Source organism: Cimex lectularius, unplaced genomic scaffold, assembly GCF_000648675.2.
Source record: "Cimex lectularius strain Harlan isolate CLEC.00 unplaced genomic scaffold, Clec_2.1 scaffold61, whole genome shotgun sequence".
Lineage (NCBI taxonomy): Eukaryota > Metazoa > Arthropoda > Insecta > Hemiptera > Cimicidae > Cimex > Cimex lectularius.
In genome coordinates, this window is record NW_019392650.1 from 558,345 (window position 1) to 574,272 (window position 15,928).

At 31.4% G+C, this 15,928-nt stretch overlaps 2 protein-coding genes across 3 annotated transcripts; one reads left to right on the top strand and one right to left on the bottom strand.

Moving 5' to 3' along the window:
- Nucleotides 1–2,237: 2,237 nt before the first annotated feature.
- On the bottom strand, nucleotides 2,238–4,672 carry LOC106660929 (cilia- and flagella-associated protein 20-like). The gene is made up of 3 exons (XM_014383990.2): nucleotides 4,448–4,672; nucleotides 3,933–4,124; nucleotides 2,238–2,676 (listed from the first exon to the last, which is right to left on the bottom strand). Exons 1-3 carry the CDS (start codon nucleotides 4,529–4,531, stop codon nucleotides 2,386–2,388), a joined length of 567 nt encoding a protein of 188 aa, XP_014239476.1. The 5' UTR covers nucleotides 4,532–4,672; the 3' UTR covers nucleotides 2,238–2,385.
- A 7,307-nt stretch (nucleotides 4,673–11,979) lies between these two features.
- LOC106660824 (putative thiosulfate sulfurtransferase, mitochondrial) lies at nucleotides 11,980–15,876 on the top strand. 2 transcript variants are annotated; one of them, XM_014383787.2, is made up of 4 exons: nucleotides 11,980–12,153; nucleotides 15,293–15,454; nucleotides 15,514–15,673; nucleotides 15,745–15,874. In XM_014383787.2, exons 1-4 carry the CDS (start codon nucleotides 12,015–12,017, stop codon nucleotides 15,806–15,808), a joined length of 525 nt encoding a protein of 174 aa, XP_014239273.1. In that variant the 5' UTR covers nucleotides 11,980–12,014; the 3' UTR covers nucleotides 15,809–15,874. The 2 variants fall into 2 exon arrangements, with proteins under 2 accessions (XP_014239273.1, XP_014239272.1); XM_014383786.2 differs by having other exon boundaries at nucleotides 12,146–12,348; nucleotides 15,745–15,876.
- The last annotated feature ends 52 nt before the right edge of the window (nucleotides 15,877–15,928 follow it).

Sequence of the window (15,928 nt, forward strand, 5' to 3'; positions counted from 1 at the left end):
CGATATGCCATACTATTGGGTTGTCCGGAAAATAATGCAGGATTTTAAGTTTTCATTAAAAAAAATCTATATAAAATATTCTGTTTACGTTTACAGGATTACTCATTTGTATGAATGTCAACACTTATTAATCCTCTTCCAAATGATATTGTTTGTTTACCTCTGTAGCATTCCGCTACTTGGAAATAATTCAGTCATCCTTATAATGTCAAAGCGAGAATTTCGTACGATTTTCTTTTACGAGTTTAAACTCGGCCGAAGCGGAGCCCAAACGGCTAGAAACATTAACCAAGTCTGGGGCGAGGGTTGTGTTAATGAGTGCACTGTGCAAAGGTGGTTTAAAAAATTTCGGGAGGGAGATTTCAGCCTTGAAGATGAAGAAGGTCGTGGAAGGCCTTCCTCTCTTAATGATGATGTTCTGCGATCAGTGGTGGAAGAAAACCCCAAAACAACTGTTCGAGAACTTGCAGAGCAACTCAAAGTCAGTAAAACGACCGTCGCTGACCACCTCAAGGCGATTGGAAAAGTGAAAAAACTCGAAAATTGGGTTCCACACTCATTAAACGATCGCCAAAAAAATCAGCGCTTTGATGTTTGTGCATCACTTCTTTGTCGAAACAAAAATGACCCATTTCTGGCCAGAATTGTTACATGTGACGAAAAGTGGATTCTGGACAGTGGCTCGACAAAGGAGAAGCTCCAATACATTTTCCAAAGCCCCCAACTCATCAAAAAAAGGTAATGGTTACGGTATGGTGGGCTTCATTTGGTTTAATACACTACAGCTTCTTAAATCCTGGCGAAACCATCAATGCTGAATCATACTGTAACCAAATTAATACCATGCATCAGAAATTGGCAGTAATGAAGCCCTCTTTGGTCAATCGGAAAGGGCCCATTTTGTTGCATGACAACGCTCGACCACATGTGTCACGTGTAACGTCACAAAAATTATTGGAGCTTGGCTATGAAACTTTGCCTCACCCACCCTACTCTCCGGACCTCTCGCCTACTGACTACCATTTTTTTAGACACCTGGACCACTACTTACAACACATAATATTCAAAAATCAAACGGAACTGGAAAATGCATTTATTGACTTTATCAATTCTAAAAATTCTGAATTCTACTCAGACGGAATTAATAAGTTACCAACACGTTGGGAGAAATGTATTGAGAGTATGGGAAATTATTTTGATTAAAGAACATTGCTTTAAAGTAACTAGTTTCTTTTTTTTTGTTTAATACCAAAATCCTGCATTATTTTCCGGACAACCCAATATAATAATAACTTTTTAATATTACTCGATATGTTTATATCAACATTTTGAACTAGAAACTACTTTACATCATATTTTTATTTATTTAAAATTAAAAATTCCATATTTATTCTGTCGATAAATTTAATGGGAAGCTTGATATTTGTATGTGTAGATTTTGAACTAAAAACTGCAATAAGTTTGGTATTTCTTTTTTTACATCGATTTTTGAACATTTTTATATATTTTGTACATTTTTATATCGACATTTTTCATCGGACACCTGTCTATACTTAGAAAGAGAAGCAATTTTTGTTTCAAAATATGTCAACATTTTAAACGAAAAATCCCACGGGTTTAATTTTTTTTATTAGTTTTCACAAACACCCAAATATTGGCCTAATTTGTTAAATTTGGTCCAGATACTTGCCAAGTCAATTTACCGATACTTTTTATTAACGATTGTCAGCTACAATTTTTTTTTTCATCTCAATTAAAATAAATTGCGCGATAAAAAATTAGCATTTCCGATATTTTAGCATTTTAACGATGTTCTATCATCCGTCAGCAGTGATTGATTGATAAGTAAAAAAATTCTAAGTAAAGATTAAATTTAGAAGTGTTTCATATGGGCGGATTATTGATACTGAGTTTCAAAATCAATTAAATCAGTTTTAAATACCAATTTTATCTATTGATTAACGGTATTGGGCAAAAAGATAACACAAATAAAATTTGCCAAGTGGTGGAGTTTCACCTGTAAATACGTACTATCTTTTCAAGTCAATGACTTATTTATTGATAAAAAGACATTTTGCAACCAAGGTTTGAAATTTGAAAAAGAAACGTTTTTCCTCGAGGTTGAATGTAATGTACAAGAAAAAGTGGTGGGAATTATGGGTTATGGCGCATACATTTTTGTACAAATATATTAAAAATATAAAACTGATAATGGCGATAAGATTTAAAACACAGAGTGCGAACAACTATAACTTCTACACTTTAATTATGGAACACGTATTTGACAAATCACTTAGATACCGAAATTACTGCTGTAAGAACGTAATTCACAAAAGAACGGAGAACGGTTAGGGAAAGCCCGGTTAGGGAAGGCTAAGGATCGATCTATGCCACGGGAAGGAAAAGCCTGTATTCTTTAGGTAAATCGTCGTTGTTGTACAATTTATCCGAAAAGTAGACCCTTCTCAGCCGGCAGTTAGCGTGGACCTGAACCCGACGGCATTCGACGAAAGAAGTGCCGTAAGCACGCCGCGTGAAGTCCGAAAGGTTGAAGTACACCTGGTTCCAGCCTTCGTTGAGGCCGATCGGCATTGTGCAGTCGAAAGGTCGAATCTTGGTCGAGGACTGGTAATTGCTTATTCTCAACCTCCTCTTCATATTGCGGTCATCCAAGATCTGCGGAAGGAACGGATGCTCTCAACATTCGGTGGCTGTTAAGCACAGCGGAAGATTTCGATCCTGGCAGCCCACCAAAATTAACCCTTTTGGAAAAATTGTTAGTTAATGGATGAAACTCAGTGTTGGATATTTGAATCAGTACCATTCAGGACTTGGCTGTTGTTTTTTTGTTTTGTTTTTTTAATATTTCAAATATCCACCACCTGTTCGTGAAAATTCAGTGGGCTAAGGTTTTCAAAATTTTTGTATAATTGGGCTCTGAAACCGTCAAAGAAAAGCCAAGCCATGAAATCAATATCTTCCTCTGAGCTCAATACATTAACTTAACAATATTAGGGATTTAACTAATAGAATGACCGACGAATACTCTTGTGGTCTAAATTAATTTCGATAAATGCTTGCTTCTAAAGGAAAGACCTTGTGAACTTCACAATTTGAAGTCCTTTCATCCAAGAAAAACCAATTGTCGGTCATTCTTTTAATTAAAAAAATAGCATGTTTAAAATGAGGTTTGTGCCTATTTGAAAAACTCAGTCCATAACATGTCACGTGATTAACCCATCTCTCAGCATCAAATTCAAATAGCTAGGGAAGCAGATTGAACCCTCTGAATTTACATTTTTGTGTATACTTTGTTAACACTGAATCTATATTTGTAACGATGTAAAAAAAGTTTATGAATTGAAAATAAAACAATCAAATTTCAATTAGTTTTTCTAATTCCTCGAACTTTTAACAGTTTTAGCATTGCTGTAGTAATTGTACGTTTATTTACTCCAGATTTTCTATGTTGAAGAATTCAGGCTCATGTTAAAAACTGGTGTGACCAAACTGACCAAATTTATGAATACCCATTACGTTAGAAGTTTTAAGTCAGTAAGACATGTGTTTGACGACTTTTGCACATTTATACTTTTGATTGATAAAACTTCAGTAAAATTCGTACTTTGTTGTGAAGACATATTTAACTTTTGCCTGAATTCTACTTGTTGAAAATATTTATTTATCTGTCTTGTAAATAGTTTTCTAATTAGAACAATAGGGCAGAAAAATGGTTTTATAAATACTAACGTATAAAAATGATTAAAAAAAACAGATATGTGAATATTTGTATAGTTTGTTCTTAACGTTTGATTTTGTATCAGTGAAATTTAAACTTTTTTCCGAAGCGATTTCCTTATTTAAAAGAATCTTAGTAACTACCAAAATTAATTGTTTGCGTTGTTTTATATAACTATGTAGGAAATCTTTACCTGGATTTCGAATGTGAAATATTTCTTTAAATTCTTGACAATGAGGACAAGGAAGGGAAGTTTGATCCCCAAGGAGGAGTTCATGTCGGAAGGGCAGGCGATGTACGTCGAGACGACGTTGTTGCCCATTATTTCCAAAACGAGAGACTTGACATGTTCATCCGTTATCCTCTTCACGTAACCATTTTTCACCTGTGACAAACAGAATTCGGTGCTGATGAAAGAACATAAAAATTGACCTTTTCCCCAGCCACTAAACCGTTTGTCACCGGCTTGGACCGTGCAATTTTCAAAAGGTCCCCGACTTAAGTTATGTGTTATCAGAGATTCTGAACACTTGGGTAAGAAAAAACACCTGCTCTTTCATTGAAAAGCATGAGCCCTTCATAACACTGGATCTCCCGAGGGGACAACGGGGCGGTTAATGTTTTTTCGCCCTTTACAACCGGGCTCGTTGATTTATTGAAAGTAAGAATATCAAACTATTTGAACAAAGAGAAAAAGTTTGAGCTTACGTTTTTTGACCAGAGGGCTAAAGGCTTACTCCCGCAGCTATAAAATATAGACAAAAGTCCGTTTTGGTAGCTGTCTTTGAACATTGCACTACAATTCGAGCTTTGAATTTAAATAAACACAGCACAGTACAATAACCGAAATCTCGAAATTGTTGATGTTTTGGATTGTTTTGAATTGTATTTTTTATTAATGTTAAAATTCAATGCCAACTTGATAAATATAATTTGATTTATTCATCAACTGTGAGTTTTCTTTGATTTTATTTCCAGTTGCTTACAAACGAATGATTGGATTTTTTTTTCAGTCGCAAATTTTTAACAGATCATAATTTTTATAAATATTCTTTCATCAACTTATTTCAATTGGAATATGTAAGTTCACTTCAATAGAACATCATTGGTGTACAGAAAAAGATTATTTAAGACTTAAAAAATTTTATTCGTTTTATTTCAAATTGATAAATTTTTGACGAGAATACATGCTCCAAAATATAAATGTACGTGAAAACCCAGACAACTAGGATAGAAGAGTCCCTTAACTTTAAATATGTTTTGACATCTGTAAAAGTTATACATGTACAATTATGTTTAAAAAACTAAACTTTTACTTTTCTTATAAATAAAAGCTTTTAGCTTACTAAAACGTGTATATTTAAATTTAAATGTAAACCAATTTAAATGAAGCCTCTTATTGTCAAAACAACCAGTGATGACCCCATTTAATGCAAACTGCTCTTAATTTTTTTAACAAGATTATGACACTAGTTCACATTTCAAAGTTCTCAAATTACAAAAATATTAGTAGTAATTATATGAGACTGTAATTTGGTTGTTACCAATTCTTTTGGTCAGCTTTTTCTCACATGTTGGTCTGTCTGACATAGCATTTTGCCATCTTTAGTGTGTAACAAACACAAAACGACAATGCTGACACACACACCCCATTTCACAGACATTGAAGATAGCAAAATGCCGAAAAAGCTCTGACAGACCAACCAGCACGGATAGCAGACCAATTGATCAGTGATGATCAAATTATAGATTCACCTCACTGACCACAGGAGGACATCTCATTAATTATATAAGGGTTAGTTATTTAAATTTCAAGTGTGGTACACCAAAAATTATATATTCCACTAATGTTTTCTAACCGTGGTAAAAAAAAATACATAATTCATATTAAACAGTAGAAAATAAAAATTATTTTGTTAACAAATATCACTACATAGCTCATATTCATCTGTAATGTGCACTACAAAGTTTGAAAAATCATAACATTTCTGTGATTTATTACAGAAAATTAAACAATATATCAATTTTAAATATTAATTTTAAGCAATAACTATTATTTTTATTGCTTTTATCAACTATTATGAAATAAATTGCACAATAGGCCTATCGGGGGCGCCGGTGGTCGCAACAGTTTAGGTGTTGACACGGCGCTCATCACTGTAAGGTAAAGGTCCCAGGTTCGAACCCAGTGTCTCTGCATTCGAACCCGACATACTTACAAATGGTTTTGTTTTGTTTTTTAAACAGCGGCATCCCAAGGGTTGAGATAACCTCTGCTGTTGCGTTGTATTTATCATATTTGAATGGAAGAATAAAATGATAAGGATGAGCCTATACTCATGCTGAGACTGTTGCTAGTCTGACTCTATTATTATTATTATTATTATTAGCCATACAAGCCTATAGGAAATGTTTAAATTATGGAACAAAAATTCAGAATTCTAATTTTAAAAATTTTTAAATAAATAAATTTTATATGTAATTTAAAATGTGATTTTTGCATACATTTGGCCTTCCAAATTAAGAATTTTAAGAGGATAAATTAAAGCTTGGATGGCAATAGGATAAATTAGTTTATGAGTGAATGTTTGGAGTCAGAGCTTTATAGCACTCAGAAGGGATATAGCTAAACTAAGATAGAAGGTTTGGGATGTTAGGGCGTGAAATGACCTTAGCCGTTAAAACGCCCTTAAAAATTAATAATAATAATAATAAATTAAAAAAATAAAATCGAAATAATTATTTCTTCAATTATTTTTAAGTATTTAAATAATATAGAGAAAAACTCTTTCCCAAACAAAAGCTTCATCAAATTAGGTCTTTAACATTGTTGAAAGATATATGTCACCAGGCCAAAAAGACCACAAGAAACAAAAAGTACTGGCTTCTATTATTTATTTATTTACTTATACAGGCTGATAGCCTAATTTACATACAAAAATTATAAAATTGTACATAAAATAATATTAAATATTATTAAATAATAATATATAGTATATAAATTAAAACAATAATATTAAATATTACCATTGGAAACGTATAAAATATAAAAATATATATGTACATGATATTACATAAATATTTATAAATTAATTTGCAATAATACTAAAATTTATTTATTTTTTAACTCTTTTTTAAATGGATATAATATTAAATACATCTACATTTAGTGTATTTCCTGTTTGCTGAATTGTATTGACGGGAGAGTGAAACTGGTAGTTAGTGGAGCAGTGAGAGACATTGAATAATGATAAATTATGATTTTTCTATTTTGGGGCATTGAACCTTATATAGGAAAGTAATTCAGGACTTGAAATCAAGTTATTTAATCATTTCTAGAGAAAAACTCAATCAAACCTAGTTCTTGCTTCAGAGTACAACGTTTAGATTTATAAGATCATAGTTACAATCAAAATGTTAGTTCAAAACTAAAGTTCTAAAGAAAATATACAACCCAGCCTATCACAAGAAAAATAGTTAAGTATTAACAAAATTCATGTTTAATTAGGCCATTTTTTTTCCTGGTCTGCCTATCACTACTGTTTTAGTCTGTCATATAGGCAGACCAAGGTCAGAAAATTGAAGTTCAAATTCACCACCTCACTAACCTGTACAAAACCTTGCACAACCATATGTATTTTTTCTTAACCTACTAACCTAACTTGGTCTTTAACAATAAAAAACACAGCTAAGATTGACAGAAAAGTTGTGGAAAGAAATCAAGACATTCAGATAAAGGATAAGATTAAGAAGACATCAGAGGTCAAGGTGCAGAGATTATGAAATCTCTGGTATAATGTATATGAAAATGTATTATTCAGATAATATAAACTAATAATTGATGAAGACCATGAAAGAAGCCATTTCTTCAATAACAAACCTGTTTTCATTGATGACAATCATTGTTTTATTAGCTATTATTTTTCAAAAGTAGTTACATAAAATCTTCATATTATTATTATATTTTAATTTTTAACATATGTTATTTGATTTTTGTACAAAATTTGCAATAGTTGTTCTGCTAAATATAGCAATAATTGGCCTGAAACTTGTGGAGAGGTAATTCACCCATCTCACCAAGGTCCAAATCCAATCCAAGTCTTTATTGTTGAATTTCGTTGAATTTCTTACAAATCCCTGAGCTCCTATCATAATTTGTACATAAAAATATTATTTGAGAGCTTAATTACAGTTCTTATTATTAACAATTATAAATAAGCAAAGGAATTTCTTGCACTAGCAAGTTTATATTTAAAATTAGTATTTTTTCTCCTAAATGAATTTTAAGCATAATATGATTGAATAAAAATATTTTATATTTTATAAGCTTTTCATTCAATTTATCTATAACAGCACCAATTGAGCAAATAAGGTGATAAGGTAGCTGAACCAAAGTGCTTGTGAATGTAGGCCATCCGATGATAACCAACCTGCCTTTTTCTTTTTTTTAGTGCATGAAATGAATCCAAAGAATGCCTGGTCACAAGGCCAATGATGCCTCAACCTCAATAAAGTAGAACATGATATAAATGATGATAACAAAATTGTAATGATGTAAATAATTTAGAGTGGAATTTGAGGTATAAGGATTTGGCCTCTAAGTCAGTTGAAAAAATATCATTACTTATTACTTTATTTTTTAACTATAAGTTTTTATAACTTGTAACTAATAATAATTTTCAACAGCACAATAGTGTAACTTAATTGATAAAAATAATTGTTATTATCAACACCGACTATATGAGACCAAGAGTGATAAAATAAATAAAATATTGATATTAGAAATGAGTAGGAATTATTCACATAATTCTCTTCTCAAATATTACTTAGAGCCATGTTTTTCGCAAAATATTCAGGCAAACCACTCTTTAAAATAATCAGTTAAATTGGATTAATGAAGAAATGTAATGTTTATAATGATTATAATTTTACAAGCAATAACAAGAAAAACGGTTCAATTTAAGTGTTCCTCTTGAAGTATTTTATGTTGTGTAAAAGTGTAAGTTACTTTTCAATTACCACATAATTAATTATTTAATTGATTAAACATTCTATTTAGCTGGGTACTCAGGCAATTTCGAGGCTGCAGCCTAATCTTTAATAATACGTTCCCCAATAATTAAGCCGAGTAATAAGGATTTGTTAGAAGGCTTGAGGTATCCATTTGTAGATAGGTATTCATTTGTGTATAGGTTTAATTTTTAAGTAGTTTTGTTAAATATTTAAAACTACAGTGAAAACTATGAATTGTTAGTTATAAGTAGGTTGGGAAGTCATTCACAAATTGCTTCGTGTTAATTGGGAATTGTGTAATAGGAATAAGAGCGTTGTTAATTTGTGTCTAACATCTCTTACAAACAGATGTCCCAAAAAATAAAATTAATTAAAATTAAATAAATAATATAAACTAAAATAGATAAAAATTATTAATAAGAATTTTAAAAGGTTGGTACCAATGAAAATGAAAGAAAGATAAACATAAAGGAGCTCGAGGGGACAGGGATCTCACTCTCCTGAGCCCGAGAAGGATCAACCTAATTAAAAACAAAAAGGAGGGAAAACTCATAAGGTGGGGTTGAGATAGGAAGTTGATGTCCGAGTGGATCGAGGTCACGATAGCTCAAGTGGTAGAGCAGCGGCGTATCAAGCAGAAGATCGTGGGTTTGAATCCCGCTCGTGCCATTGGCTTTTTTTCATCTCAATTAAAAACCTTAATTAATTGTAATGTATTAATTGGTCAAGCGGACTACGAAATTAGTGAATTTAACTAATTAAAAACACAAGGTATTTAAGATCATTTCTTTTAATTCCGGATATCCTTTGAGTGATCGCCAGTTAAATTTATTTGTTCATTTCAATTTATTTTATTTTACAAAAAAAAAGGTGTATTTTGTTTTGAGTTTATTAAAGAAGATCAATAAAAATATAATTTATTTTATTTTACAAAAAAAAAGGTGTATTTTGTTTTGAGTTTATTAAAGAAGATCAATAAAAATATAATTTATTTTATTTTACAAAAAAAGGTGTATTTTGTTTTGAGTTTGTTAAAGAAAATCAATAAAAATATTATTTTGTTTCTGGAAAGAATTTTATATTTTACATTTCCACGGAAAGGTGACATGTGTATAGAGGTATTTATTTAGATGTATTATTGGTTAATTATTAAATCATGAATAATTGCATTGTTTGTAAAAGGAATTGTGTAATAAGTGAATCATTGTTAATTTGTATTAGTCGAGAGGGATTGATCTTGTTGAATATTCTACCCCAATAGTTATATATTTCAAACCTACTCCTATAGGACTTAGCTAGCAGAAATGGTGGGTGGATGCCCACCTGTCAAGCCAGGCAACCGGACATCCTAGCCAAAAAGGCTTGACGGGCCTAGAGTCAAGTAGACTCCACTCCCTCGGAGCACCCTAGCACTCATGCTCATTTTCATTCGTTCGATTGAGCCGAGCCGAGTCGCTCACCAATATATACATATTATGCAGGGTGGGCGACCAAGACCCAAGGGGTTAAATGCCTGGGTAGACTCGTACCCCATCCCTAAAAGGTTCGGGACTTGGTCGGCTCATGTGTTCTGCATAAATCTCTTGGAATTGTTCACAAACCCCAAGATTTTGGACCATTCTATCTCGGGGAGTGATTTGGTGATGTCCTCTCCTTCAAAGATTTCAAATCTAGACCTAGCATATCTATCACACTCTGCAAGGTAGTGCCTTGCAGTTTCTTCTTTTCTTTCGCAGAAGCGGCAAAAGGGATCCTGTCAGAAAAGATTTTAATATCTTTTCCCTTAATTTTATTTTCCATAAGTGTTCTACAACATACATTGATGGCCCAGATTTCCGCCTGAAAAACGGAGGTGTTATTGCCAAGAGGGGAGGAGATGTTGATTCCTAATTTTGGTATGTAGATTCCTGCACCACTCCCTCTTCCTTTGATAAATGATCCATCTGTGTAGCAGTCTATGTTACGATGGTCATCATCCAGACCATAATTATAATCACAAGGGGTGACTACCTGAAAGTGCTTTTTCCCCGAAGGAGTTTTAATCTTTTTATCACTAACGCTTAATAATTGACCGTTAACCTTACTCAATAGTTGTGAGATTTTCGAGGGACCTATGTTGTTGCACTTATGATTCCAGCTGCCCTCGCTAATTAATCTGTAGCAGCTAATTAGTGCTCTGTGTGAAGGGGTGTGGTATTGGTTATGATTTCAAGTGCTAGAGTGAGTGTAGTTGAAAATTCTCCTGTCATCATCAAACAGACTTTGAAATGACCTTAATTTATTACTATTCCCTTTATTTTCTAGACCTTTCCACCACACTAAAGCTGCGAAAAATAATCTAAGTAGAATAATTGCAGTACATAGCCATTTGGCTACCCATGGTTTGATGCCCCATGTTTTACCGACAATTCTCCTACATTGCAACATTGATATTGTGCCTTTCCTGTATATGTTATTCATATGACCTTTCCAATCAAGTTTCCTATCAAGTGTCACACGAAGGAATTTGATGGAATCCACTAACTTTAATTCTATGCCCTGAAATTTAGGGTTTTTAAAATTACCGAATGTTCTTCTCCTGCTAAACATTAACAATTCTAGTTTAGCAGGATTAATTGATAAACCTTTGTCACAACACCACCTTTAAAGCAATCCCATGGCGTTTTCCATCAGTAGTGAAAGAGTCAAGGGATCTATACCTGTGAGCAGTATGGTATCATCATCTGAAAGCCGCTCACCAAAGGATTAATGTAATTGATTCAATGTAAATTTTATTTAATATAATTTAAATTAAAATGAATCAAACTAACAAAAATGATTTGACTCATACTGAGCATTATCAATGAAGGTGTGAAATCAATAAGATAAAATTTATATATTTTCACGTAGTCTCCAATATCTTGTTAAATGTGATATGTTCACTTAAAATCCAGTTTATTTGATCAATTACATACTAAAAAACTATTTAGGCATTTTAAGTTTGTTTGGTTTGTATGAGAGTTGTTAAGAAAACCACTTTAGTTAACGATTTGTCAGAGTTAACAGTTTTACAAAACTTCTGATAATTATATTATTTTCATTGAGCTTTTATAGTCTGAATGTTTTTAATGTAATGCTGCCACTTTTAGGTGTTTTCAAGAAGTTCTAACATGATATTCTTGAGTTAGAATGAATAGTATTTAAGATTATTTAGGTTGTCTCAAAACTATCTAATAGTACTCTAGATTTTTCCAGTTGGCGGCTAACTTTAATAGCATAAATTATGCGTGGACTTTCGAAAGCGGTTATTGTGGGGGTAGGACGTGATATCGGAGTCACACGTCAACGCAGTAGCACGCCAGTTCAACGTCGAGACTCGACAATCCACATTTCAAAAACCAATACAACAATACGACAAGAAGGTAACGCTCGTTTCCAACTTAACTGTTTACCGTTGTCATTTAAAAGATTAACAATGTCGTTTGTAAAGACCGTGAAAACTATTGTTTTACTATCTTTTCCTAAAAAAATTTCAAATTTAGCAGTTCCTAGGGTGGCAATGAAAAGTAGTGTAATAAAACCTAGTGTTTATTCCTCAGTTTTTCTTCCAACAAGATGTAAGCATTTTAAATGTCTTAATAACTTATTTTAACTTTAAGTAGTGTTGTCACTAGCAACTTCTCATACAAGTGGCTCGAACGATACACTCAGCATTAGAAAATATTTACTTGATAAATACTTGCAATTGAAATAACAAATAAATAAAAATAATAAATTTAAAAAACCCTGATCTATTATCAGGAAAAAATGCTTATTTTTAACCTTCAATTAATGTACTATTTTCTTCTATTATGTACAAAATTGTATTAATTTTATTTTTACGCATAAACGAAAAAAAGATAAAAATGAATTTATTTTTATGAAAAATGAATTATGCTTTATTGAATTCATTATACTACATACATAGAACAAAATAATGTAAAATTAACAGCCTGCTCTCATAAGTTTAATTTGTGCTTGAGAGCAAGAGTTAAGCTCACAAATAGTTTTATACATTGCAAAAAAAAAAAAATTATACAACTTAATGGTTGACAGAGACGTCGGTGGCCGCAATGGTTTAGGCGTTGACACGGCGCTCATCACTGTAAGGTGAAAGTCCCAGGTTCGAACCCAGTGTCCCTTTATTCGAACCCGACATACTTACAAATGGGATTTTTTTTTTTTCAAAAACATCAGCACCTTGAGGGTTGATATGACCTCTGCTGTTGCAAACCCTCGTTTTAAAAAAAAAATAATAATAATAAATAAATTTAAAAAAAGTGGTTGCAGTATAAATTCAATTTATTTCACTATTTTATGTAATTTTTTAAACAATTAGTTTATTATGTTTTTTATTGTTCATAAGAGGGAAAGGGATTTATATTAAATTTGTTTTTATATATGAATCTTAATCTTACATTATATGCATTGTTATAACGCATGAAGTGTTTACTTTAGGAACAATAAATTTTATTAACTGGTTTGTTCTTGTAGTGTAACAGAAATCCATAATGGGCAAAAATTTATTTTTATTAATACGAAGACATGAATACATTAAAAATATTTTCTTACTTTTAACAATTTAAAATCAATGTTAAGTTTTTTTTGTTGTACGTTCTGTTTATTTAGCAATATTTTTATTAAAGAATTTTTGAGCATTTTTGGCAAAATTAAAAATTTTGTAACCCCAAACTAAGATCCCGTATGTACATCATAATTAATATAAATGGGATTGCTAAAAGTTTGGCTTTTTTTAGTCCTATTTAACAAATAAGATTTAATGAAATTATAAACTAAACCTTTGATACCAATACAGAAAAGTTTTTCAAGCAATACTGCATGATCTACAGAATCAAATGTCTTTGAGATATCCAAGAATAATCCGATAACTTTATTTTTATTGTCAAGAGCCTCAAAGAGTGCATCTTTTGCAGACTTACATGATTGAAATCCATATTGATTTGGGGCAATTATTTTGTTATCTGAAACAAAATCAACATTCTTTTTTCAAAACATTTTCCCAAAATTTTTCTTAGTGATTGTGTTAGGGGAAAGGGCCTCTAATTGTTACTGTCACTTTTTGGGCCTGATTTAGTAAACGCTTCCTAAAAAAAATAATAATAATAATAAATAAATGAATAAAAAAGAGTAATAAGATACAAAAGCATTAAGAACATGTTACAAATGGTAAATGGTTGACGACATTATCAATTCTTCATAAAACAAAAGATCAATAGGCTATTGCGACTGCGTTTTGACCCATCAAACAGTGAATAAATCATTTCTTACTTCTGGCATTTGTATTGATTATTGATTATTGCTCTAGCAGTAAATTTTTGTTTGAAAATATTGTCAACATGATGATATTTTTTTAATATGGATTATGAAAGAAATTTGATAGGAGTGGTAGGTTGTCGATGCAGATTAGCTACTTGGGGAAAAAATGTTGAAAAAGTTTTTTTTTAAATTTCACATAAAACTTGACTTTTAAAGTTTTGTCACTTGCTGATTATTATTATACACAGTGTTTGTTTAATTTTGTTTGACAAAATTGCATTTAGTTTGCAAAATTGAAGATAAGAATACTCTCAGTGAGTTGATGAAGAATTAATAAGTTCATAAAAAATTTCTTATAAGACCAGACATCTGAGGAGCCTTAAAAGCACTAGCACATAAAAAGGTCACACTAAAGTAGTCTTGAATGCATCAAAATCTGCAAAACCTATGGAAACAGCCTTGGGTGCCAAGCCACAAAGGAGGCCTAGGTAATGAAAAACCAAACCAGCCAGAGGAGAATCTACAAGACTGTATGTAGGCCTTGAATCTCATCCTCCATTTCAGAATAGGTCTACAAAAATCAAAATGAGAGGTGGACAAACTCCACAGGTGCTGCAAACTACGCAAAATAGCCACATTACCAATTCTGTATTATTTACTTTCCCTACTATTTTTATTTTTATTATAAATTGCATTAAAATTTATTAGAAATTATTGTTTTTATTACTGAAAAGTAGTTTCATTATTTACTTATAATATAAAAATTTATTTATATTATATATTAAGGGATTTGAAAAATAACAAAATAAAAAAATTTAATTCCCTAATTTTGTTTATTGGACACCATAATTAAACAATTAATGTGTATAAAGTCCTCTGTTAGCTATAACCTCTGTGCTGCTGTAAGGCATAGCGGAAAGATCCTAATGAATTAGATACCAATAAAAAGTAAAAAAAGAAGTTCAATACCTGCCTCCCTCACACGAATCAACAACAGCCAAAATAAAATGAGAAGGAGTTTCATTGAAATTTTATATAAAAAGTCAATGTTACAGATGGGATTCAAACCCAGTCTTCGAAATTCCGAATAAAAAATTTTATTTCAAATTTTGTGTATATAAAATTATATTTGTATAATAATTTTAAAAGTAAAAAGACACCAATAAAATTATAGCCCTTAACATTTTTTTAGTACCAATGAATTGTCTTAATTCTCCTCATCTGATTTACTTCTTTGTTTCTTAGCAATGGCAGAAGGACAAAAAACGAAGACAGTTGCAATTGAAGAGCTGCTTGCTCTTGCTGAAAAAATGTCCGACCCTTCGGTCAATGCTTTAATAATTGATGTGAGAGAGCCAAACGAAATTAGTGAAACGGGTATCATCCCTGGTGGAGTTAATATCCCTTGTGAGGACCTATCATTGTAATTTTATAAAAACAATTACTTTATTGAATGAATTTTCTAGTAGGAACTGTGAAAGCCGCTATGGAACTGCCTCCTGATGAATTTTTAAGCAAATATGGAAAGAAAAAGCCGGATTTGGATACAAAAATTATCGTGTCCTGTCGTTCCGGGAAAAGGAGCACTGATGCTTACCAGTGCCTAGAAAAACTTGGTTATACAAAGTAATTAATTAATTATTTTTCTCTTCATTTTTTACTCTGAATTGCTTTATTTATTGAATTTTATTTTTTAGCTTGCTCAACTATGATGGTGGATGGCTGGGCTACGACAAATACAAAAAAGAGAAGTGTTCATAAATATTTACCTATGAGACATTATTTTATGTACAAAGTAGTGTAACAAGAGAATATAAAAAATACAAAAATATATTGTTCAGTTTTTATTGTAATCAGAATTTATTGCAACAATAAAATGTT